Source organism: Buteo buteo, chromosome 13 (assembly GCF_964188355.1).
Source record: "Buteo buteo chromosome 13, bButBut1.hap1.1, whole genome shotgun sequence".
Lineage (NCBI taxonomy): Eukaryota > Metazoa > Chordata > Aves > Accipitriformes > Accipitridae > Buteo > Buteo buteo.
Genome location: NC_134183.1, coordinates 8084141 through 8109571, shown reverse-complemented (window position 1 = coordinate 8109571; position 25431 = coordinate 8084141). Strand labels below are relative to the sequence as shown.

Sequence of the window (25431 nt, the reverse complement as noted above, 5' to 3'; positions counted from 1 at the left end):
GGGTAGCAGGAAAGAGCAGTGTAAGATTCGAGCAACAGAGACAAAGGTTTGGAATCGAGAAACGTTCTCCATAAAACTGGCTTTATTTTTTCTGTTAACATTCCCACCAGATCTGTGCAGACAATGTTGCTGATGACCAGAACCAAAAATCAAAAAGGGCCTTTTATTGCATTTTGTACCAATCACCCTAAGGCTGGTTACGGTATGGAAAAAAATCCAGCTCTGCTCTTAGCTGTGCAGTGAAAAAGGGAAAAACATGGCTGATTACAGGAGCAGAGAGACTTAAAAGTCCCTGGGAAACAGGTAAGTGGAAGATTATTTTGTACAGCATTGCTCTAAGAAAAACGTCTAAGGCTTCTCTTCACAGGAAAGTGATTATGAAATAACTAGAGTATCGGTGCAGGGGTCAGTAACTCTTTCAGATTCCCCCTTCCGCCACCCAAACAGGCACAAGGGAAATTAACTTTGTGGGGATCGGATGAGCTTTCCCTGGCTTAGTTCAGAAGCTGTCTGGAAGGGATCTTCCACCTTTCCCTCTTCTCCCCAGCTTCTGCCAGGCAGGTGGCCCTGGGGCTCTGCTCTCCAGGCCACGGGGCTGGTGGCATCGTGTCCCGTGCACAGAGTCCCTTACCACCAGCGGAAGTGGGCGTAAGCCCGGTTGGCCTCTGCCATCTTGTGCAGCACGTGCTTCTTCTTGATGATGGGTCCTTCGTTGTTGAAGGCCTGGAGCAGCTCCTGGGAGAGCTTCTCGGGCATCAGCATCCGACGATTCTTGTTCTCCCTGCACTCGGTGATTAACCACTTCATGGCCAGGAAGCGCTTCCGATTGTCCTTCAGAGGGACCGGGACCTGGGAAAGGTTTAAACCGTAACAGTTATCACGCTGCGAGGGTGCAGTAACCTGCTCTTCTCCAGCAGTCATACAGGTCCAGCTGGACACATGCAGATTTACACCATGCTGCAACTCCAGTGGCAGCATGCTGCTCTCTGCAGTAAGACCAGCTCCCAACAGCTGATCTGTGCCAATTCACCTCCTGTGTCCATAGAAACTGGCCATGGCTACCAAAACGGAAATTCTGATCAACCTTGGGTACTGCTGGCAGACACTGGCCTTTGTAAGGACTTCTGGCCTATTTGGGAACTGGATCCAGGCTGGTTTGTGCTAGCAGAGATGGGAGATGGTCACCACTCCCCTGCACTGAATGACAGTGAAATGCCTCCACATTTTATTTCTCCATCAGGTCTCGAGTGTTGCAGAGCCCATACTTAGAGCCAGGTTCTGCTTTTGTTTTAAATATCGCACGGAATCTAGCTGACCTTTTCTGCTATGCTGACCCACCCCAGGGCTTTGGGACCTCTACCCAAGCAACACGATGCAGCAGAGAGGATGGGACTGGTAGTCCTGGGACTGCCAACTCTTTTGCTGCCCGTCACTGATCCTCCTTGAACAACATTTGCTGCGTACTCCTCTTCTTATCTAGTCAGAGAAGTAAAAACTGCTGCTGATAGGGGAATTACCATGCTCACACGCTGAGGTCCTGATCTTGGACAGGGTTTCTAGGTGTGGTTTTAATCCAGATTGCAAAGTGGCTCTCCTTCCAAGGAGAGGAAAACTTGAGCTGAAAGGGTGAAAACCAGTTCATCTGCTTCCCTAGCTAATTCTCTCCTGACCAGATGTGCTCCCAGGCCCCCCCTTTCACCTGGTAGGTTTTGCCTCCTTTTGTGATGCTGCTGAGCCCAATGATGGGCTGGCAGTTTTTCAGAGCCTGGTGGAAAATGACATAAGGGTTGCATTCAATTGTCTCCTTCTTATCTTCTGGAGCTTTGTGGTACTTCTCCAGCTGCTTCCTCTTAATGGCCTCTAGAGTCTTGGGACAAAGACAAGAAAGGAGACATGCAGAGCAGATGGATTATCCCACTCCATGAAGTTACACCACTTTTACAAGCACCCCATTTTCACTTGAGCAGCTGGTTTTCTAGCCCTATAGGCAACAGGCTAGTCAGGGATTCTCTAACTCAAGTTTTACTTCATTCTTTTCCAGCTCTTCAGTCTCTTTATCAGACATTGCATTTGGGGCGAGGAGGCAGAGTAGCACAAACCTCAGCCAGAAGGCAGGGAAGGGCAGGGACAAAGTGGAGACAGGAATACAGGTCTGTGTGCGGTAAGCATCCTCCCCTCCAAAGCTTGGACTCAAGAGCCCAGAGCCTGTGTGCTTTTCTGTCACAAGCAATCAGCAGTTACTTCGGGAACATTCGGGCAACCTGTGTCCCCTTTTCAAGAGTGGAACACACCAGATGGGACCACCAGCTAATACCAGTTACTGTAGGTCAGAGCAGGGGTCAAAGCTGTGTCATGTAGGTGACACATTTGTGGGACTTCATAGGCAAGTTATACAGAAGATAAGGCATGAAAGAGAGCTAGAAGGAACACCTCTTGAAAAAATTATGCTTTTAAGGGTATCCTCTGAGTTTATGTGGTACATAAGGTCCAAGAGATACTGAAGAGTGGAAAAAGAATGTTCTCCATTAAGCTATCACCACCTGGTCTGTGAGCTGAATGAGGTTGGGGCTTGTACAGAATGCACGTCTTATCAGATAAATAATGGTGAGAGTAATGTGTGTGGTGAGGGACGTGTTAGGACCACAGAGATGACCTGAGCTCTAGTAATTCCTAATTCCAGGGGGCTTGACGTCCCAGCCTTCCATTTTGTATTGTTTTAATGTAATAGTGAGAAGAAACGTGAGTTCTCACCTGAGCCATGAGGCTTCTGGCCAGCACTTTATTTCCATCCTTCATCATCATATTGGTGAATTTACTGTAAACACAAAGCCAAATGCGATCTGATGTAAATTCTGATTTTATCACCCACAGAAATAAGCCCCCCTTTGTGTTGTTCCCATGGTTAAATCTGGGTGCTGCTAGATCTGCTGTAATTATCTCTAATCACTGTCAATCAATGGACTGGCTTTGTGGGAGAAGATTAACCCGGAATAAAGGGATTGTGCTGTAACAGAAGGCAACGTGCAGCGCAGCAAGTAAAGGCTGAGGAGGACAGCACAGCTCCCAAGCGTTTTGGCTCCATGGGACCTAGCTGTAACAGAGAAGGAGATGATGCTTTCTCTGACCTGATCAGAGGGTCGCTGAACACAGAGGTGGAGACAGCAGGAGGAGCAGCTTTTATGGGTTGAACAGCCTTAAGCTCCAGTTTTTCCTTTTCCTCCTCAGTCAGCTCCTCCCAAGGTTTCCGATACAATTCCTTGTTCACTTCTGGCTCCATGAAACTGGGGTTGTAGCGACTCCATCTCACCTGCGTCAGCCTGCAAAGAGCAAGAGGAGACGGGAGGGCTGTAAGCTGACGCACGCGATATGTCGCGACGGGGATGCGGACAGATGTGAACACACCTCAGAAGGACGTGTTGGACTCGAGAGGCATCTTGGCCTTCCTCTCCTTCAATGCTTCTCTACTGCAGCGGTGCCAGAGGCACAAATCAACAACGAGGCCCACGGTTTTGCTGCAGAACCGTCAGGCGACCCCCACGCCGAAGGGGACGGGTCGGAATGGGGGTCCCAGCCCCGCTGCCAGACCCCACCTGTACCCACCGACCAGCCTCCCCAGGGCCAAAGGGCCCAAGGCCTGACACCCTGAGGTCCCAGGCTGTGGGTGGCTTCAATAAATACTGTTCTGTGCTCGTGGGAGTGGGCCGAGTACCTTAAACTGGGATTTTATTCATTTTTCACTGCGGTTTGGTGGGTTTTGGAGAGGAGCGGGGCGGGTACCGAGACCCCTGAGCCCCTCCGGCACAGCGGGTCAGCACACGCACCCGTGACGGACCCCACCCGCCGGGGCCGGGCTCCCCGAGCCCCGCAGACAGCCCACGGCGTTTGTCGCACGGACGCCCACGCGAGAGCCCAGAAAACAGCTAAACCGTGTCCGGTCCGGCCCGGCCCGGCCCGGGGAAACGCCCCACCGTTTACGCCCGTGGGTTTCCGGGTGAAGGGCACACCGCGCCGGCCCGCCCAGCTCCCCCGGCCCCGCTTACCGGGGCAGCCAGGCCCGCAGCCGCCGGCTCAGCCCCGCCGCGCTGGGCGCCGCCATCTTCCCGCCGCGCGCGGGGCGGGGCCAGGCACGGTGAGGGGGGCGGTCCTAGGCCCGGACCCGCCCCCCTCCTCTCCCCGCTCGCGCGGCTCTCGCGCGGCCGGGGCGGGGCCTCGGGCCGCGCCGGCAACATGGCGGAGGCGGAAGGGGAGAGCCTGGAGTCGTGGCTCAGTGAGTACCCCGCGGTCCCCGTCCTCACCCCCCCGGCCCTCAGCACCGCTCCCCTCAGCCCCGGGGTCCCCGCGGCCCCTCAGCCTCCCCGGCCGGGTCCCCTCAGCCCCGCTCCCTTCGGCCTGCCCCCCCCCCCCCCCACTCCCCCCTACACCCGCCGCCTCAGGCCCCCTCAGCCCCGGGCCCTTCCCTTCGCCTCACGGCAGCTCTCCTCCCGCCCTTCCCCGCCGCCCCCCTCAGCGAGGCGGGGGGGCCCTGAGCTGGCCGGGGTCGTGGCGCTGCCGTCCAGGGGAGGCTGGTGAGGGGGGTGTGAGCACCCTGGGGACGGTCCCCCGGAGCAGAGACCTCCGCCTGCGCGGGGATGCGGCCCCCGGTGGGGGGGAAGGGGTGAGGCCCCCCATCTTGCGGGTGCTCACTGCCACCGACTCGCCCGCTCTGGTGTCCAGCGTCCTCGGCGCGACAGCATCGGCGAAGGAGAGATGCAGAACTGTGGCTGTAGGGGCACAGCAGCGGTTTGGGTCCGGTCATCGATTTGCTTGTTGGGAGGCGTGAGGAGTGGGCAGGTTTGTTGCTCACCTTGTTCGGCACCTGCAAGGCTGTTGCTTTTTTTTTTGACCTAAAGGTTCATGGTACCTGTCTGTCCCTGCTGCCTTGTCTTCCCTCACCTGGATTTTGGTCAGCTAAGTCTACAGCCTTAGTGCTGTTTGCGAGGTTGAGAACTGTAGGGATTTCCCAAATAAATTGTATTCATGTGTTATACAACCGTGATTTTCAAGCAGACAAATTCTGCTTTATGCCTAGCTGCAGTTTCAGGGTAGGAGTTATGGATGCCCATTTCATAAAGACTGGAATATTTAAAAATCCTGTGTCAAGATAAGGTATTTTTTATCACAGAATCTTAAATATTAGAGACGGGGACAGGGGGGGAACAAAAAAACATGGCTTGTTCACCCACAGCACTTGGTGAGTATCTCTTCATTATCTGTCAGTGCTGCCTGTGAGTTGGCTGGCTTTTTGGCTGTTGGCTGTACAGAACCTAGCGCTGCAGGATCCCGACCCAGCACCAGCGGATCAGGAGGTGATTCTTGAATGAATCAGTCATAACAGTAATTGTTTTTCAGATATTCCACGCACAGGGGTTCCTGCTGCTGTCCGTGGGAGGTTATCCTGCACATCACTAGCTTGTTGTCTAGATTTTCTTCTTTTTTTAATAGTTATTTGTTTGATTACAGCAGTGAGTGAAGTTCCTAAGTAGTCAGGCACTAGGCAAACAGCAGAAGATAAATACCTTAAAGTATAAAACCTGTACCCTTTTGGAGTTATCCTTCCATAAACAAGATTAAATAATTCTTGTTCTTTTTTGGTATTTTTATATAAAAATCAAACACATACATGGTATCATCACCTGTTATAGGAGTTACTGGCTAAATGAGGTTTTCAGCTCTTCTCATTCTAGATCAATCCCTTCTGTCCCCTTACCATTTTTGCTCCTCCTCTGAACTCCCACAGTTTGTCAATATCTTTTATTGTAGCCAGTGAGACACATGAAGAAACACCCACATCCCTTCCTTTTAATCTTTCTCTGAGGAGAACTGACTCACCAAGTTCAGTTTGTGTGTGAAAATATCTCTAGTAGGAAGAATATTTTAGGTTGTATAGCCTGGAAAGCTTCCTGACTGTTTGTTTCATGGGGTTATTTTTTAATTGTGGAAGTTAAGAGAGAAGTTCTCTCTCCTTGGCCAAGCAGTAGGATATTCTGCACCAGAGAACATATGCTAAAGGGTAGTGTTGCAAAGGCCTTACTCACTCTAAGAAATATTGCAGTGAGCCTGATTGCAGAGGTGTACACATTTTTCAAGGCTTGAGTGTTGCTCTCATTTAAGAGGGTGCATTTATGCCAGGTCACTGCTACAGTGATTTGTGCTGGTGTGATTATATCGCTCCTCCCATTGTAGGGGAGCGCGGAGCATTTAGTGTACGTAAATTACTGGAGGAGTCGTGCAGACCAGGAAGGCAGAGTGCAAAGGCTGGTGCATCTGAGTGCTTTCACGAGGCCTCCTGAGGTTTTTTTTCTTGTAACCATCACAAAGCTGTTCTGTGTCTAATGCTAACCTTGAGGGTGTGCACCTGCTGTGCCCTTACTAAAGGGAAGGGCCAGAATTGCTCAGCAGCACAACCAACTTCCCAGTCACAGGAAGATGGAAAATTTCTTATTGCCAATGATTTCTTTTTTTTTCTGTACCGGTGGTATGCAGCCTTCCACGCTGCCCTGTCTCTGTCATCAGGTGGAGTCATAGACCCATGAAGTAACATCATCCTCGTGTCCTAATGCTGCAGCAAGATCTGCACTTCAGCCAGTGATGATGTAGCATCTTCATGTCTCCTGCCTCATTTCAGGCAGCTAGGATGAGAAAAGGTGATCCTTTCTGTTCTCTCCCTGCTGGCCAGCTCTTCTGCACTTGGCTGAAATAGAAGAGGAGGTTAGAAATAATGTCAGTTGTACAAACACAGCTGGATCCTTTGTCTTTAGCGCTGCCTTTTCTGCTGCATCCAAAAGGAAGTTTATTGTATCACATTCGTGTCAGGCTTAGGCAATGTCCAGGTATGTAATAGATGCAGACATATATATGATATATATGATCAATACTATGATTGTCTTTGTTTTTTCCTTGTATTGTCATGGGTCAGCGTTCTGCTTCTCCTTCCAGGGATACAAACAGTATCCAACTGTTAGACTCGACATGCCTGGGTTGGAGATTCCCAATTCATATGCTAAGCCTGATCTGGGGAAACCCTTTGTTGGGATGGCTTTTGTCTCACTCCAGTAGAGAAGTAAACCCAAGAAAATATGAGCATTCATTACCAGTCAATTAATGTTCTGTGGTTCTCTGCATTCCAACATTGTTTCTCTACAGAGAAAATAAGCACCTTTGTTTCATATTTAATGATGCATCTGAATGTTGACTCATTAGCGTTTCAGGGCAACTGAGGGTGGAATGGCTCTGACGCTTAGGTCAAGCATGAAGCACCTTTATATGTCCTAAGTGCAGCGGTGTCTGAAAGCTAAGGCAGAGATGGTGGCAGGTCTGGCGTAGTGCTGAGACTTTTGTTCCCAGGTTGCCAATCACATTCACTTGGTTGCCAACATGAAATGGGATTTTCAGGATGGGACCTGATGGACAAGTGTCTCTGAAACCAAACTTTATAACTGGTACCAAATGGGCCTTTGCTGGCAGTTTCAACAGAGAAGCCAAGGACTTGATATTCCAGAGCACCAAACTCTTCTTCCTGGAACAAATCCTTTCATATAAGGGTTGAAGCATATTTATAAGGCAGTGCAGAGGAGCTCCCTGCCCACATTTTAAGCATTCTGCATAAAAATAGAGGATTTTAAGTTATGCCTTGATAGGCATGATACAGCTTCATGTAGGGATGTCCTGAAAAGATTAGGCAAGGTAATTTAGCTTGTCTGGGATGCTGTGTTCATGTGGCTGTACTGAGATTGTTAATAAGTATTCATACACACTGTTGACTTGTGTCATGCAGACACATCACTCTCTAGAGCCAGGGCAGGACTTCTGATCAAGTTTATTAACTTTTATGAACTAGGATTTCACATGAAGATTTTATGAATGTTAGAAATAGGGAGTTTCTTCATGTGGAACATAGCTTCCCTTCAGTAATCTCCCTCTCCTTCTGAGACTTTACTATCTTTATGTGAGAGCTTTTGGTGCAAAAAATTAGATGAATCTGAACCCAATCTGAGAGTGTGAAATAATCCAGTGTCATTCCAAGAAATCTTCGGAGATGTTTGGAACAGCTTTAAAAATAAAATTTGGCAAGGAAATGTTGGTTACGTTTTCCTGTTTGTACCAGATCTCTGTCCTAATTTCAGGATGTGCAACCAACAAGTAGTTCATTTAATTGAGTGAATTTACTTGTTTGTACTCTTACTGTATTTATTAAATAAATTCCATTAACTCCAGCCAAGAACTGTATTTCTTTCATCTAGGCCTGCAGAGCAGCAGAGGTGCTTTGGAGCACCGAACCATGCACAATGTCATTTGACTTGCATGAAAAGACTTTAGATTGTTATAAGTCCACGATTTCATGATGCTTCCAGGGTATTCAGCAGTTGTGAGTGTGGTAATAAGGTTTAAGTGCCACATATGTTTTGAACAGTTGCTTGGCTCTGCAGCAGCTGCATTTTAAACTAAGCCTCCCTTGAAGCTCTTGAGTTCAAAAAATAGCTTGGTAGCTTAGCTTGTACAGCAAGATGTGATCCTACACTTGGTCCTCCCTGGCTGCTGCCTTTTGCTTATCTAGGGTACCATGAAAGTCAGCAGTGGGCACAGAGATTCACCTCTGCAGATGCAATCCATGGAACAATTTACAAAATCGCTTTACAACTATCCTTCTGTGAGGAGGAGAATACGAGCAAACCTTGTAGGACTGCCACAGTAGGAGGACTATAGTGCCCTGTGACAGTGAGGTTTCAGAGTATATGTTTGACAGCTGTTTTTATCTGCCTCTGGAAAGGTAGAAGGATATGTTTTAATGATGACAAAAAAATGACACTTTGTAAATTAGCATGTGTTTATTTCGTTATGCCTCCCTCTATGATGAAAATACAGGGATGTGTGCTGGGTTTTTTCCTGTCCTTCATCCCTTGCTCTATACTATCTGGCTAAGCAATATTTTCTTTTCTGTATCTCTTTTCATTGTATTAAAATTTTGAGGAAGGCTTCTTAAATGCCAGCCCGAAGATATGTAGCTACAGTGCGTTATTTCTTCCCTTACAAGAAAGAAAAATCATCATGTCCGGTCATCTTGGCTGGAAAATTAGGTTAAAGCAGGAATCTTGTCTACTGTAAATTCAGTACTCCATCAGAGTTAAGCAGAATACATGGAGAAGATGCATTCGTAACAAAAAAAGATGCTGATAGCTTCACTATTCTGCAATCAGTACAATGAATGAAGCCCTGGTACCCGAGGGAGGATCCTTCGGGAGCCTGAAATAGCCCAGTCAGTAGAGCATCAGTCTCAGTTTGATCATGTAGGATTTGAATTCCTGATTAGGTACAGGCTGTGGTGTTTATTACTTGCAAGAACAACTCAATGTATAATAATAAAATTCAGTTCATAATTTCCAGGAGAAATGCTAAGGCATCTAACAAATCAGCTGGTACTCCAAAAACAAGTGTTAATGCTAAATGACTTATATTAAACATCTGATGTTCCAGCTCTTACTTCTACAAAACTCCCAGGGAATACAAAAATAATCTCCTATGTAGAAAGTGTGAGGGTTTAGCCTTTAAGAAGTTTAATGTTATAGCCAAATAGAAAGATATAGCATTTCAGGCAGAGGGAAACTGTGTGAACTCAAATATTTTATCTTGTACTCTCATTTGGAGTGCGGAAATAGCATGTTTCTAAGTTCTTGAGATTTGGCACGTGTTTTTTTGGAAAGCAGTGATTCTTGCTGGATATTTGGATGTCTCAACTTGGACACACCCTTTTCCCTGAACAGACATACCATGTGTGAACTTCTTTCTCCTCTTTTTTTATAGTTGGTAACAGATGTCAGATGCTTTTCTCTAGAAAATGTGTGACCTTTTATACTGTTTGTTTTGCTTGATTGGTAATATGTTCTCTTTCCCTTACCAAAGATAAAGCCACTAACCCATCTAACAGGCAAGAAGACTGGGAATACATCATCGGATTCTGTGACCAGATCAACAAAGAACTTGAAGGGTGGGTGTCCCAAACTGCTCTAGACTTAAAAAATTAACATTCACAGTTTAAAATATATCATTTGATCATCAAACTTTCGTGTTTTCTGATACTGCAAGGACGATCTGTCTACAAAAGAAACAAGATGCTGCAAAGTGTGGTTTCTCTTTTGTGAAAGGCAGCATGGCTTATATACAGACTGAGCACTAGGAAAAAGGGAATTCTGAATCTGCCTCTAATGTCAGCTTCTGCAGGTGCAGGGTTCTCATCTAGCCAAACTCAGTCTGTTCGTCAGTCTGTAAAACGGGGTTATAACTCTTAGTGCCTGATGGGGCTTCATGTCTTTAAAATCTTCACAAGGCTTCACTGAGGAAACCTCCTGGGTCACAGCATTCCTGTGAGCTAAGGAAGAAGTGTTTTCTTCTGGAAAAAGGAAACTAATGCAAGAGAAATGAAGTGATTTCCTGGGCTGGAGACTGTACTGGGAGTTGTTTGGCCCCTCCCAAGCAGGAATCTGGAATTGCTGGCTCAGACTACCAACCCTCACTTCCTTTTGTATGTGCAAACACCCAGGCTTATGAAGATGCACTGAGCTTTTCTTGTTAGCCTTTGTACACTGATGGAAAAATGAAAAGTACTAAATGGCATTCCCTTATAATTATGTGAAAGGCATCTTGTTTAAACAGTAGAATTTGTGAAAGTCTGAAAGTCCTTCAGCGTGTTTGCCTGCTTTGTTTGTAATGGGGATCTGCTTTGTTTCAGGCCACAGATAGCTGTGAGACTTCTGGCTCATAAAATCCAGTCACCACAGGAATGGGAGGCAGTCCAAGCATTGACAGTAGGTAGTCCTTACCTCTCCTCTTAAATCCAGTTATATATCATTTTATGTCATCTGTGTGGAGTCTAAGGGGGCACAGTGTGTGTCAGTGGGGTTACCTGGGGCTAGTTGTGGGGCTGAATGCCCTGATTCCCCTCTGCTGGGAGAGAGTGGGCAGTGAGAGGGAGCACAGTTACGTAACTGAAGTGTCCAGATTGCTCATTAGCAATAGAGCAGTCAGAAAAAAACTCTGGTTTAGTTTTAGCTGCTTTCATTTGTTATCTTCAGGCAAGATTTGTGTTCATTGTTATGGGATCTGATGGTGAGGTAACTTAGACCCATATATACATGGCTGAGGGTGGGAGACCAGCCTGCTGTGATATGTCACCCCTAAAGATGGGAGATTCATGCCTGTATTGCAGAGCAGGAATACGTGTCCCACTGATGTGGGTCCTTCCGTTCCCCTATAAGCAGAACACAGCTACGCTGTTATTGCAGGGTTTTGGTGTTGATTTCAGCCCCTGTTTTTATTACTTGAATGCAGGTGCTGGAAGCTTGTATGAAGAATTGTGGGAGAAGATTTCATAATGAAGTAGGGAAGTTTCGCTTTTTAAATGAGTTAATAAAAGTTGTGTCTCCAAAGGTTAGTCCCTGAGCCTTATGGCTGTATTTACTTTTTGTTTGGCCTCAAGCTGCAGGCGACATCCAAAATGTTTGCAGTGCTCTGTCTGGCTCATCGCATTTATTAGCCTATATTCAAGAGCACTTGTTAGCTAAGTTTTTGTTTGTTTGTTTGTTTGTTATGCTCTGCTTACTATTTTTCTCAGTAAGTTGTACTTATTTACCATCAGTATATAGTCTCTGTACCGTTCCAATCCTTCCTGTAACTCAAGGGCTTCTAAAGCTTGGGCTGTGTTTTTTTAAAAAACAAACAAAATTCCAGCATTAGTAGAAGAGAAGTGTGATGCAGAAGTTAAAACAAGAGACTTGGCAACACACCCTAGAGTTCTAGTCCTCACTCTGCTGCCGACTTGCTGTGTAAAGAGTGCCTGGCTACGTCCCTCAACATTCATGATCAGTTTGATGTGGTGAAAAATAGAGGTACCCCATGGCATGATTGATGCAGCAAAGTACTCCCATATTCTTTCCCACAAGACAGGGGCGGTTATCTGTATTACTGTAATTTTTAACTAGCAAAATCCTGAAACCAACAGTATAGCTGCTTTTCCTTTTGCTGAAGATAATCACAAAGCTTCTCTTCACTGTTATTTCAAATGTATTAGAGGAGCATTTTTTCCTCTTAATAAGATGTATCTTAGATCATGTTGGAACTTGGATTATACACCTTTTAATGCATATCACTGAACTTCCATTCTCTGGGTTTGGACTTTGTTTTTAAAAAGAAATTAAGAATGTGGAGAATTTACATCTTTTTTCCACTCATAGTACCTGGGAGACCGAGTCTCAGAGAAGGTGAAGACCAAAGTCATTGAATTGCTGTATAGCTGGACAGTGGCATTGCCAGAAGAGTCCAAAATCAAGGATGCCTACTACATGCTGAAGCGACAAGGTAGGAAGTCAGCTGCTCATTCATCCATTCTCTCCAGCCTGTGCTTTAAGCAGGAGTGTCACAAAATATACAGCTTCTAGTTATATGGGCTCAAGGGAAGCTCTGAGGGGAGATAGAACAAGGGAGGAGATACCCTGAAAAGCTTCTCATTATATTTAAATGCCTTGGGCTGGGTTGGATTGGCTTTTTTAACTAGAGTAGTTAAACACCTTGCAAATACTTTTGGTTTGGTTTGCAGGGCCTTTTTTGAGTTTTTCTGGAAGTAGCTATTAAATGATTTGAACAAGTCTAATTTAAAGTGAAATAAGAGCCTCCATGTAGTCTTTTGTGTTCTTTTCACTAGATCACTTCACAATTGTGCCTTTAGTTCAGCTGATACAAATTTCTTGTGTAGGCACAGTGAAAAAAGCTCAGCTGAGAAGCATGTGGCTTCAACACAAGAGAAATTGGTTCCAGGAAAGCTCTTTAGTTGGAGCACAAATCTAAGGATTTGACAGTGGAACAAGCAGGGAACTCAGCTCTTTCCCCACTCATGGTTAGGAGTCTGCTCATCACCCTGTTTTGCACTGCTGTCTGCTTTCCTGCTCAGCTCATTTATACAAACGTCATGCCCTTGAGTTTGCACAGAGCTGGGTTGTCTGTGACTTCACTTAGTGGTTTAACAGGTAAAGTGAAAGGGGGAAAGACAAATAGTGGAGAGCTATTGATTATACTGAGCTATTAGAGGAGCAATATGGACATGGCAACACATTTGCTGGGGTTTTGGCCTTTATCAAAGAAAACTTTCTTTGTTTTTACAGCTAGCATGCTCAGTGATTTCGATCCTGTATTGTTCATTGGAACAGTGTGCTAGTATCAATGGACAGATTGACTGCGCGTTCGCTTTGATAGCAGCCTGTGAATAACTGGGTGCACTGCCTGGTGTGACTGCATGTGCAAACCCATGTGGGTTCCCTTTCTGCTTTCAGGGATCGTTATGTTTGATCCTGTGATTCCTGCAGACAGAACCCTGATTCCTTCTCCACCACCTCGTCCCAAAAACCCTGTGTTTGATGATGAGGAGAAATCCAAGGTACAGTGAAGACGTGTATCATCATCACTAATGAAAAGTGATTACTCAATGCACATTTAGAATAAGGAAGTAAAGTATACTAATTCAGCTTTTAATTTTTGGGGTGGTGGTGTGTACTTTCACATAACTCATTGCTTTGTCCACCTCCCTAACTTGAAGTTCCAGTTAAGGCCTTGTCTGTGTTACCATTATGAGGTTATTCCTCGTTAAAGTGCCATCCTGCAGTAGTACTAGAAGGCAGAGAACATTTCACGCACACGACCAGAAATGATGTATGCAAGGAATGCTTATCTAGTGTCAGATCTGTCTCCGAGATTTCACACTATATGTCCTGTGTAGAAGCAAGAATGCAGCAACTCGCATAAAATAATAAACCATAAATGACTCCTGCTGAAGTCACTGTAACTATGAAGGCACTGTAAGCTTTGTAATAGTGGGCTGTATCTCTTTTCCCATGAATTCTTCACTTAGATTCCTTTCACTGCTTCCCTTTGCCAAAGGTCTTTATTTGTTTCCTGAATATCCTCTTCCTGTCTTACAGCTTCTAGCCAAACTGCTGAAAAGCAAAAACCCAGATGATTTACAAGAGGCCAACAAGCTTATAAAATCCATGGTAAAAGAGGTAAGAAATTCCTGTAGATTTGGTCCCAGTCAGCAGTCTGCTTTCGAGTTTTTAAGCAATTTGACTTCAAAGTGGTGGAGAGCTTTAGGATCAGGTCAGTGGCAGAACCTGGGGTTTTCAGGCTCTGGGAGCATTGTATTAGTACATTCCTGAGTTAAGTTGTGGGGACTGAATGAGACTGACCATCAGCGACATCCAGCCTTTTACTATTTTTTAAAACTGCTAACAGTGCTAATTTGCATCTAGTCCCTGTGGTTGCCGCCATAAAGGGGGTGCCATCTGATGACTTAGTAGGGCTCTGTGTGATTTTGACTCCAGCTTGCAACTGGGAGATGTTTGTATCACAAAAATGTCTACAGTTGGTGTCTCTGGTGGAGGACAGGGCAAGAAGGGGTAAGGATTGAATGACCCTTGTTGTAATTAACTATGTTCCCATCACTCAAGATGGTATTTCATGTCAGGGTTTAGTGGGAGCATTGCAGTACCACCCTTGGATACTGAGGACTGAGTTATTGGACTGGGTCTTCTCACAAGCAGGCTTCATGGAAACACCTTCCTGTTTGTAGAGCTGTGATGCACCCACCCATGGCAGTCATTAGAAACTCTGAAGTCCAGGAAATGACTCATTGAGATTCTGGTAAAAAAAAATAAAAGGATAGCTTCTAGACTGAAAAGGATGTATAGGTTACTGAATTGTTTCTATTCAAGCTCCTCTTGTCCCCAGGGCAGACTCTCCTACATCTTTAGTTGGAATCTCAAGTCAGAGTTGGGTGGACATTTTCTGCCAGAGAGTGCTTGTTGTTCCTAGTAAATGTTTTGCTTCAAACACATCTTTTTCATAAAATGGCATCAAGTGACACACACACACACACACACAAAAAAAAATCTTCTGAAAAGGTCAGAAGGGAACTTTGGGGAACTTCTGTATTTTTAGTGGTATAATTATAGATTAAAGTCTATTTAATGAGATTTTTTTGAAATATGGGGTTTTCTATCATTTCAGAATGGTGGTGAAAAGATAATAAACAAAACTTCACATGAATGGAGAGGCTTTTTGGTTGTTTGGGGTTTTTTTCCTAGCTTAAGCTTAAAGAGACATCATTTGACATGATTTACAGATAATACCTGCTGTTGTGATACTGTGGACCTTTACAGGGAAACTCACTTTTTATGTCTGTTTTATACCCTGAAGGATGAGGCTCGGATTCAAAAAGTGACAAAACGCATGCACACGCTGGAGGAAGTGAATAACAATGTGAAGCTGCTGAATGAGATGTTGGTTCATTACAGCAAAGAGGACTCATCAGAGGCAGATAGGGAGCTCATGAAGGTGGGTTTGAGCTGCTCCTCCTTGCTAGAAATCCTGGAGTCAGTCCTTTCTTCTTACAGACTGAGTTTTGCAGAGAATTACAAATAGTGCAGTAAAATGGAGAGCAATGGCAAGAAACAAGAGCAGTTGTGGGAAACAGCAGGAAAGAAAATAACCATGTTTTTAATGCCTTTCACCAAAGGACTCCGTGGGTAATAGCTCCGTTTTGCACATGCTTGAAGTGAGGTACAGCTGTTCTCCAAAGCTGCAGCGTGGCAGAATCGAGAAGCTGCAGTTTGTAATTCTTGCTCCTATTAGGACATATTGATTGTAGATTATAACTGTCCCTTACAGCACTGTGGATGGATAAACTAAAGGCTGAATGGGGCAGAAAATAGGTCCTCCCCTTCAAAGGAAGAGTTTTAGCTGGTGTTATAAGGTTGGGAGAACGTCAAGAATGTAACAATCAAAACAGCCACCAGGGATGGTTGGATAGGCCCAGGGCCTTGAAGACTTGCACCTTATCTAATTAAAAAAGTTAAAACTACTCATTTTTAACAACAAGCTCCTGAAACGATAGTAAGAAGCTTAAGAAACTGGTTTGTTTCTGTGAAACATGTCTTTCTTGCCTCCTTTCTTCCATGTAGTTGCAGGCTCTCTTGAGTAGTGGTTGTAGCACAATTGAAGCATAATTGTTGAAGCACAATTCTGCTCTTCCTTGGGCTTTTAGGGACTACTGTAATACAAAGAACTTTTGGACTAGATCTCTTTTGGACTAGAGCTGGCCATAAGTGCTGATGTGAGGGAGGACTGAGAGATGTTGTGTTGAAAATGCAGGTTGTGTTTAGACTCCCAGGCTAATGTAATGCTTCACAGCCCTGTAAATAGGGCAGGGACAGGGGATCTTGGTTGTCCAGCCACACTGGCACATTCAACAGAGGGAGACTGGTTTCTCTGTTCTGGACTTTCCAGTGCAAGCCTGGAGAGTCACTCTATGCTGACTGGGATTGCTGACAGTGGCTCCTGGTTGATGAAATCCTTTGTCCTAATCTGTCTTCCTAGGAGCTCTATGAAAGGTGTGAAACCAAAAGACGGACATTATTCAAGCTGGCCAGTGAGACAGAGGATAATGACAGCAGTTTGGGTAAACTAAGCTACGCTTCTTTTTTAATTGCTTTTGCAACCTGTGACTGTTCAAGAGTTCAGCAAGGGAACGACTGCTGTAAAGATGCCACTTCACTGTGGATGCACTTTGCTTTGCACAAGCAGATAAAAGACAAGAGCCTTGCCTCTTCATGCTTATAATTTAAATTCAGGCAAGGACTTGACAGTAGAGTTGGTGGTTAGGGAGGCTAGGGGCAATAATGGGGGACAGCTGCTGCTTTGGAAGGGGAGGGGAGTTGCTGTGGGGAGTAAAGCCTTGGACTCATTTTTCCATTGTTACTGTAATGTGCATGGACCTAGAAAGGTCAGGGTATTGCTTAGAGAAGCATGGCAAAGACAGAGTAATGGAGCTTATAGCCAAATAATGATGTTTTTTCTTGCTGATTATTTAGTTGATAATTGAGTAATCTCAGCATTAGCGGGAGCAACATGACTAAAGTCTTGGAGGTCGTTTTTGTCTCTCTTGCATGTAGGGGATATTCTGCAGGCCAGTGACAATTTATCCCGTGTGATAAATTCCTATAAAAAAATAATAGAGGGGCAAGTGATCAATGGTGAAGTGGATCTCCCTGTGATGTCTGTAGTGGAAGGTGAGTTCCTGGGAAGCCAACTGGGTAGTTTTTGAATCCTGCAATTCTAAGTCTTTTGGACAGGGTTTCCTATTAATTGTGGTAAAGTAGGCTATTGATGCTTCTTGTGGCCAACAGTTTGTGAATCAGAGGGGGACAGGACAGCTCCTTAGCAGTGGATAAACAATCTTGGACATGAGCAACAGTGCTGCAGCTTTGCATTTACTATTGGTTGTTCCATATTATTGAAACCTTTGATAACATCAGTAGCAAACCTGCACCAGAACAGTTTGTGTGACTGGAAGTTCTCATACATTTTCCTCTCCACATTTGTCCTGTTTCTTAATGGTGACATGTAAGAAGACGATTTTATCAAAAGGACAAGAGCAGAAGAGTGGGAGGCAGGCCAGGGGTCCTGTTCCTGGCCTTGCCAGCAATTCCATTTGTGAATTTAGGCCAGTTGCCCACTTTACACTTCAGCTTCACCATTGAAAGCTCTGGACATGTGTGTGACAGAATTACCATTTGGGAGTCACTTAAACATTTTTGTAGAACAGTAGAGGAATGAATAATACTGCCTGACAGCAACTTATTGGGACAAGACTATTCTAAATACGAAGGTCCAGACAGTATGAATTTTCCTCAGCTCTCTAGCTCTTTGGTAGCCTTTGTTTATTGTAATTCTGTAGGATCTCCCAAAGCCTCATCTGAGCTCAAAAGATTTTGAAAAGATTATGAATTGTGCTACAAGATGCACTGGGGAAGGAGCAGTGGTTGGAGCAGGTGTTGCTTTTCACATAGAAATTTCCTGAAGTATCTGGGTTGATTTAAGTAGCTTGTGGACAGCAAATGGTTAGATGGAAAGCATGTGGGCTTTCTCTGTTATAAAGAGCCATAAGCCATGAGTAAATGAGGATCTGTGTTATCTAAACCATCTCTCTGATAATTTCTTCTGTACATTGGTTTGCTCTGAGCCTTTTGCCTTCTTTCCTAGTAGTGCTCTTCTCCTGTCCGCTGCAGGGAGTAACTCCACAAGTAATCTCAACACCCTCATTGATCTTGCTGGATTGGACGTCACTAGCACCCCACCACCTCCAATGCCACCTACCACCCTGACGCCAGCCCCCACAGTAGCCCCAGCCCCAGCAGAAATCCCCATTCTCCCGCCGCCTCCCCAGACGTTCGCACAGTTGCGGAGCAGTTCCTCTAGCCAAGTGGAAGCCGCACCCGCTCAGCAGAGCAGCACAGCTAACTCCCTCTCTTTGCTGGATGAGGAGCTTCTGTGCTTAGGTAAGACACTGAGGGGCCCAGAAAAGGGCTACTCAGTCCATGCCTAACAAAGACTGCTTTCTTCCTTCAGTGTGAGTGTGAGGGCTGGCTGTGTATGTGGTATGCCTAAAAGGAGCATGAGATACCTTTGGTTTCTAGAGAAGTCCAGGGCATACTCCCTTACATCAGCCTGAGTGTAAGACCTGGTCAGTGAGTCAGTATTAAAAACTCTGATCTTCCCAGAGTAGACTGCAAGTGAAGTAACTGTTGAGTGTAATTGCAGTCTGATCTCTGTACGTGTTTGGATATGCCGGACATGCAGGCTGCAGTTTGGTACAAGTTTCACCCCTGACTCTGCAGCTGTGCTAAAGAGCAAGGTGCCTTAGAGGGGTTGCATATAGGAGCCTGCAGAGTGCCTGCCTGTGGAGCCCGGATGTGAACAGCAGAAGACACTGCAAATCAGGAAGGGTTAGAAGAGCTGTGTGCAAGGGGTGACTGTCAGCTACTGGTGCTGTCTGTCTCTTTTCCTCATCATAGACTTGCAGCCCATTTCAGTCTTTCATCAGGTTCTTGGGCTCTGGCAGAGCTGAATCAAGTAGTTTGATGGTACTGAAACAATTGCCAAGGGGTGACACCTAACTCATTTTCTCCTCCAGTCACCTTCTTGTTGTTTTTCCTTTCAGGCCTGAATGACCCAGCTCCTGCAGCAGTGAAGGAGACCTCAGAAAACAACCAATGGAGCATGTTTGAGGTACGAAGGAGGGTCTCAGGGGAAGGGGAGAGAGAGGTTGTCATTGTGGGAGGTCTCAGGACACACTCTGTAACCTTGGAGGAACAAGTGATCACACATACAGGCAGAAGGGCAGCTGTTCTGAGGGGAAGTCTGGCTTAGCCCTATACTCTGGAATAGCTGTGTCTAAACAGAGTAGATATCCCTGAACCTGGCTTTCTCAGTTTCCCATCTGTCCCCCATGATGTTAGTGCTTCCTTTGCTTAAATTACAGATCAGATGTAGTCCTGACATAGGCCACAGACTTTGCTGCTTGCCACCCAGCACCTGTTTTTGCGGTAAATCTATCTCCCTCTGTAACAGTGCCATATCTACAACAGGGGGTAGCAGTGAGTTAGAGCATCTACTTGTCCTCTCTTTCAGAATGACCAGTTGGACCTGGATTTCTTTAATCCGAAGATGGTGACTGTTGCTTGCAACCCTGCAGGGAACCCTCTCCTCCATCACACATCACAGACCACATGTGGAACAACAGTGACGCTGCCCTCTGCTTTCACAGCCTCTCAGACTGCTCCCAGCATCCCAGCACCAAACTCAACACCATTTGTATTCTCTGCTGGACCGGCTGCCCCTTCGGGGCCTCCTAAGACTATTGCAGCTGCTCCTGGGTACTTCAGCTCATCTGTGGGGAGCAATATGTCACATAAGATGGATGCATTGGGACAACTCCTTGAAGAAGCCAAAGGGTAAGTAAAAGTCCTGGACTTTGCTTTGTCTCTGCAGTTAGAAAGCCAAGGTTGCTGCATTGTCAGGTTCAGAGGCAGGCTTTCAACTCTCTGGTTTGGTAGGAATGTGTGATTGGGATTTCTCTTGCAGAGGGTTTAAGCTTACAAACTAATACAAGGGTCCCACCTCTGGGAGGGAAAGGCAGGCACTACTATGTAGAGCACAACAGCTGTACTCTTGCCCGATACAAATGCATGGTGTAAAGCTGAACAGGCTGCTAAGGTACAGAGGCCTTTGCCCATCTTAGCCTTGCCCATCTTTGCCAAAGCGGGACTCTGCTTTCTTCTTGACTTAGAGAAATAATGCCTAAGCCTACCACCACCACTTTCCTCGTAGCTCTGGGCCACTGCTTTGTCCTTGTGATCTGCTGTTATCTTGGGTTTGCAGTGAAACGCCTGCTCTACTTTCAGCTCAGTTTCCTATTTTTTTTCTGTTTCTCTTCCAGGACTGCCACCCAAGGCATGGCGACACCCTCGGTGTTCCCTGGGGTTACTATGCCAACCACTGTCACCTCTGCCCCATTAATAGCACCTGCAGGGCTGCCAGCCACTGCCCCTGGAGCCCCTCCAATTTCTTTCCCAAGCAGCTGCGCTGCTGGCTCAGGAAGTCCTCTCTTCCAGCCAGCATCATTCCAGCAGCAAGGCAGTCCCATGAAAGCACCTGAAATTTCTTTGGCCAATGTCCACGTTCCCTTGGAATCCATTAAACCCAGTGAGTATCTCAGGTTTTTCACCTTTCTGTGGACATTTTTTAAAAGCAAAGCTTATGAAGTAGAGAGAAAGGATGAGATGTCCCAGCAGAACAGTCAGATTGCCTAATGCTGCTGCAGATCGTCTTCTGCAGCATAAACCTGCATTCCTCTCCCCTTTTCTCTCTCCGGTAGGCAGTGCCCTCCCGGTGACAGCCTATGACAAGAACGGCTTCCGGATCCTCTTGCACTTTGCCAGGGAGTGCCCGCCGGGAAGGTCAGATGTGCTAGTTGTGGTAGTCTCAATGCTGAACACAGCACCGCTTCCTGTGAAGAACATTGTGCTGCAGGCTGCTGTGCCAAAGGTAGGGATGCATGGCTCAGACCCACAGTGACGTGAAACCATGCATTCAGGAAGGCCTGGGTGTGAAGTCAGGGACTTGGACAGCCTGATTCTACCTTTCTATAGGCTGTGCTGTGCCTGTTTCAAACATGTAAAGGTGGTTGTCAGAGGCAGAAAACACTACATAGGATAACTCAAGAACTGCAGATAGTTAGAGTTCTGTTTTTCTTGCTAAGATCAGTCCAGCTGTGTCTATTCATGAAGGTGGTCAGATAGCACAATGACAGGACTGTTACATGGATAGAGCCACCCTTGAGGTCTTTAGAATCAGAATTTCTAACAGACATCCTAAATCTGACAATATGTTCCATTCTAGTCTTACTGCACCTAGATCATTTTGGATGGCCAGGTTTGTGTTTTGAAAACTGGCCCAATCTCAGCTACAATCTGCCTACCGTCACGAAGGTGTTCGCATTAAAACCTCTGACACAAGAGCACTTGGATAGGAAGGTGCTGTTCGTGTTCACCTGACCAGTGCTTTTACTCTGGGCTGACTTGTTGTCAGCCTACCTGTTCCTATCATGTTGTGCAAGCTGGGCTGGCCCTTGTTTCCTCTTCTTTGCATGCGGATGGATTCTCTTCAGTGTGGATGTGTGCTGTTATCTCCCCAGCCTGTGCATGCATCTTTCATTGTCCCCAAGGTAGGAGATAATCCCTGAGGTTCTGCTTTCTTTTTCATTTGCAGTCCATGAAAGTGAAGTTACAGCCACCCTCTGGCACAGAGCTGTCTCCATTCAATCCCATCCAGCCGCCTGCTGCCATCACCCAAGTCATGCTTCTGGCAAATCCTACGAAGGTGAGAGGGGCAGTGGGATTTATCCTGTTTGTCAGACAAATTTGATGTAAGCTGAATTCTACAGGGGGCTTGGACCAAACATTTGAGCAGATACAGCTGTTTGTTCCTAACTTGCTCTCCAGAGGTGGTCGCTGCATAATGTTGGTGTTTCAGTTCAGGGCTAGAGGGAGGCTCTTCCCGGACAGACTTTGTCAGCAAGTTATGAGAAGGACCTGTACATTTCTCCCAGCAAAAGGGCAACGGTCGTATGAGGCTCAGCTATACAGGGTAGCAATCAGAGCTGTATCAGGAGCTTGTCTGACTCCCTTGTGCACTGGAAGTGCCTGGCTTTGGTGATAATTAGATTGATGTCAAATTAGCTGGTGCTGTAGAAATACTTCTTCTGTGTTGAGGCTATAGCCTGACAGACCTGAACCAACAGACGAATGTCAGATTGTGTCTGTTCCGTTACTCTTTGAGGATGTACCTGTGACCAGTGAAACAACATGGTTAACACCTTCTTTACTGCTGATTGTGCTGTGAGCATCTGAGTAGCTGTTTCTCCTTGCTCTAGTTACTCATTTAAGTAGCCTGCTCCATAAAGCTAAAAGCTGTATGCTGAAGTAGTTTCTAATTATTTGAAAAATCTAGATGTTACTACTTGAGAATTACAGCAAAAGGGTCCTTAAAGTATCAGCAGAAAACTTTGAGATCCAAAAGGATAAATGTCAGAGGGGTTTGGTGGATTGTTGGAAAACTTTTGAGGTACATGGAGGGGCCCACAGTGAAGGACTGGTTCCATCTCCTGCTTACTGTTTTACTAGGAATTTTGTAGAGTAGGAACTGTTCTATCTTCTTCCACATGATGAGGAATTTAATTTTGAAAATGTTGAACTATTCCAGCAGCATTCTTCAGGCTCACTGGAGAGCAGCTGAGCAATGGGTGCTGGTCACGTATGTGCAAACTAATATCACAGGTCATTCATGCTTTTTTCCCGCTGTTCCATGCTAAGCAATAAAGCTTTTGTGGTATAAAAACTGTAAGGTAAATAACTCAGGTTTGCTAAACAGCTGAACTACTCCATGAACTTAACCTTGGCCCTCTTCCCCCTGCTACGTGCAACAGAAGTCTTGCGCTCTCTGTAGAGCTCTAACAGCGAAATGTTTTGTTTGGGAGCAACTGGGGCTGTTCTCATGTTGCTCTTGGGTTTTGTCTTTCCTGCAGGAGAAAGTGAGGCTGAGGTACAGACTGACCTTCACACTGGGAGACCAGCCCAGCACAGAGGTTGGCGAAGTGGATCAGTTTCCCCCGGTAGAGCAGTGGGGGAATCTATGACCTTAGGACACTGCCAGAGACTCTGTGACAGGACCAGGAAAGGATCCCACAGGACTGGAATGAATGTGACGTGGGGAGGGACACACATGCTATCCACTGGTGATGTTCAGCTTTGTTTACATGTCCTGACCACTCTGCTTGTAGCTTTAGTCCAGAATGTTTTTGCCCCACATTGAAGGGGTCCTGGAACATTATGCCAAGCATGAACTGAGTGGCAGCCGGTTACAGGCAGTGTTGGCTGCTTTTATCTTGACCTCTGGGTGAATCTGGTTCTATCTTCCACTCTATTAAACTTGAAGTTATTGTATTTTGAGGGGAGACCTGTCAGCAGAAGGGGATTTGGTTGGCTCGTTCCTGTCCTGCTGTCCAGAGATACCTACAGGCTGGTGGGGTAATGATGCCACCATGAGCTTCCTCAGTGCAGAGCCCTTACACATGCCCTCCCTCGGACTTTTCCCTCCTCAGTGCCAGACTGGAACCGCTAAGCATGTTGAGCAATAATGCTGGCTCCATGAGGGAATGCTTATTTTTTACACTGAAATGGCACTTAGCTCCCTTCCTCCCCCTCCGCTGCTTCGTTCCAATGGCCAATGTAAGCAGACCCTCACCCTGTGTTGTGTGACGCTGCTGTATCTTTAGTTATATTTATTTTATATTGCTAGCTGCCTCCCTGTTGTATCCATTTTGAGCAGCTGGGACTGAGTTTTGTACGCAAATGGTTACACTGGTTATTTTTCTGCCTTCATTGCATTCCATAGCGTGTAAAAGAGGAATTGCATAGCGAGGAGGTGAACAGGGCTGGAAAGGAGTGGTCAGTATTGGTGGAGGACAGCACCTGGAGCGCAGAAATGTCTTTACAATCACTAATCAGGTGCCATGACTGAATCCAGGGATAAGGAGAGATGCCTCTCATGTCCCCTCATGCAGGCAGTATTATTATTGTAGTTGAATACTGTGTTTTATTGAGATGAGTACAATGACATACAAGATGTAAATAATAGAGCTATAGGATATCTAAATAGAAACAAGCAGACAGTGAAAGGAAAGAAGTCTCCACTGGGCTGTGATGATACATGTGCTGGGTTTAATGCCGTGTTTTATTTGTTCCCTGTATTAAGTGGCTAAGTGCAATTGTCCCCACAAGGGGGAAGGCAGTTTTGCTGGACATCAGTGTTCTGTGCTAACAGGGGACAGAAGAGCTTGACCCCTCTAGCTACGGTCTCACAGAAACTAGGTTTAAATCACCAAAACTGGATTCCAGCAGTCCCTTCCTTTTCCCTCTCGATTTCCAATCTCAAGCAGTGCCTCAACTAGCTTTGAGACAGACTGTTTTAAATTAGTGGGGTTTTTTTAACATCCATTGACAAAAGCACAGATAGGGCAGGTCCTTGGACACTAAGCTCAGCATTTCTAGCAGTGCTGTTGAGCAACAGCTGTTATCAAACCAAGAGTGGGAGCAGTCAGCTAAAGCACCGAGAAAATCAGTACACAGGAGACCCCTGCCTGTTGTAGGCAAACTCCAGAGGAGAATGTGCTGCTGGAATTAATGGCGGCTGTAAAACCCATTACTGCAAATGCAGCTTGGAGTTATTTGTAGTTGAATTTTCTTTACTGTGTTGCAAAGTAAAAATCACTAGAGGTGAAAAACTCGGTGGATTCAAAGGCCTGAGGTCCTAATCAGAGGCACCGGGCAGTTGTAGAAGCCCCTGAAGGTGGCATCAAAGCTCGGCCAAGGAACTTGCTGTAAACTTCTGGTCTGAAGCTCATGAAGACCCCAGCCTTGTCAGCTCCCTGATGTAGAAGGCAGGTGAAAGGGATGGGTACGTTGTTTGGATCCTTGAACAATGCGGTTTTAAATCAATGGGCTAGGATAAGGGACAAGGAGAGAATTCTTTCTGCCTCAGACATGTTCTTGCCAGCACTTTAGAGCCAGTAGGCATGGGGGTAGTGCTTAGGTCACAGTAGTGTGTCCTGAGGAAGCAGGTTTCACTGCTTTAGATGCCTACACGTGAATCTCACTGTGACTTTGAGGAAGTCAGAAGAGCACAAGTGCTTTCTGCAGAATGGCTTTGTTCTCAGTGTTAACAGCAGCGTACTGCCTGCGCTGTACAGCCAAATGGAAAGATGCCATAGTCTTGCTGTGTGGAAATCCATTGTTAAAAGCTTTGGAAATTAAACTATGAATGTTCCTTGTCTGAAGGGTGAGGTTCCTGCTTCATACCGAACAGCCGTAACTGTATATACATCTCAAATGCATTTGTTCTGCTGCATGTTAAATAAATTGTTTTCCCTACTTTGCTCTGTGGCTAGCCCTTACTAAC

General features: G+C 45.9%; 2 protein-coding genes across 6 annotated transcripts; one reads left to right on the top strand and one right to left on the bottom strand.

Annotated features, from left to right (window-relative positions):
• Positions 1–60: 60 nt before the first annotated feature.
• On the bottom strand, positions 61–4129 carry MRPS7 (mitochondrial ribosomal protein S7). The gene is made up of 5 exons (XM_075044510.1): positions 4041–4129; positions 3126–3317; positions 2752–2815; positions 1700–1867; positions 61–849 (listed from the first exon to the last, which is right to left on the bottom strand). The coding sequence occupies exons 1-5, from the start codon at positions 4094–4096 to the stop codon at positions 628–630; spliced, it is 702 nt and encodes a 233-aa protein (XP_074900611.1). The 5' UTR covers positions 4097–4129; the 3' UTR covers positions 61–627.
• Positions 4130–4198: 69 nt separating this feature from the next.
• GGA3 (golgi associated, gamma adaptin ear containing, ARF binding protein 3) lies at positions 4199–25403 on the top strand. 5 transcript variants are annotated; one of them, XM_075044504.1, is made up of 19 exons: positions 4215–4267; positions 4714–4830; positions 6523–6683; positions 9937–10021; positions 10763–10838; positions 11362–11460; positions 12264–12387; positions 13356–13459; positions 14001–14081; positions 15274–15411; positions 16453–16534; positions 17028–17144; positions 18144–18413; positions 19076–19143; positions 19546–19868; positions 20354–20619; positions 20792–20961; positions 21685–21795; positions 23000–25403. In XM_075044504.1, the coding sequence occupies exons 3-19, from the start codon at positions 6644–6646 to the stop codon at positions 23108–23110; spliced, it is 2265 nt and encodes a 754-aa protein (XP_074900605.1). In that variant the 5' UTR covers positions 4215–4267; positions 4714–4830; positions 6523–6643; the 3' UTR covers positions 23111–25403. The 5 variants fall into 5 exon arrangements, with proteins under 5 accessions (XP_074900606.1, XP_074900604.1, XP_074900605.1 ...); XM_075044505.1 differs by lacking the exon at positions 6523–6683 and having other exon boundaries at positions 4199–4267; XM_075044503.1 differs by lacking the exons at positions 4714–4830; positions 6523–6683 and having other exon boundaries at positions 4210–4267.
• Positions 25404–25431: the final 28 nt, after the last annotated feature.

What these genes read in the sequence shown, in the direction of transcription:
- MRPS7 (XM_075044510.1), bottom strand. Translation starts at nt 4,096, where the DNA reads ATGGCGGCGCCCAGCGCGGCGGGGCTGAGCCGGCGGCTGCGGGCCTGG. An exon ending in CTGCGGGCCTGGCTGCCCCG is followed by an intron (nt 3,318 to 4,040) that starts GTAAGCGGGGCC and finishes TGCTCTTTGCAG; the next exon opens with GCTGACGCAGGTGAGATGGA. An exon ending in CCAGAAGCCTCATGGCTCAG is followed by an intron (nt 1,868 to 2,751) that starts GTGAGAACTCAC and finishes CTTTGTCCCAAG; the next exon opens with ACTCTAGAGGCCATTAAGAG.
- GGA3 (XM_075044503.1), top strand. Translation starts at nt 4,228, where the DNA reads ATGGCGGAGGCGGAAGGGGAGAGCCTGGAGTCGTGGCTCA. An exon ending in CTACATGCTGAAGCGACAAG is followed by an intron (nt 12,388 to 13,355) that starts GTAGGAAGTCAG and finishes TTCTGCTTTCAG; the next exon opens with GGATCGTTATGTTTGATCCT. An exon ending in TGCAGGCTGCTGTGCCAAAG is followed by an intron (nt 20,962 to 21,684) that starts GTAGGGATGCAT and finishes TTTCATTTGCAG; the next exon opens with TCCATGAAAGTGAAGTTACA.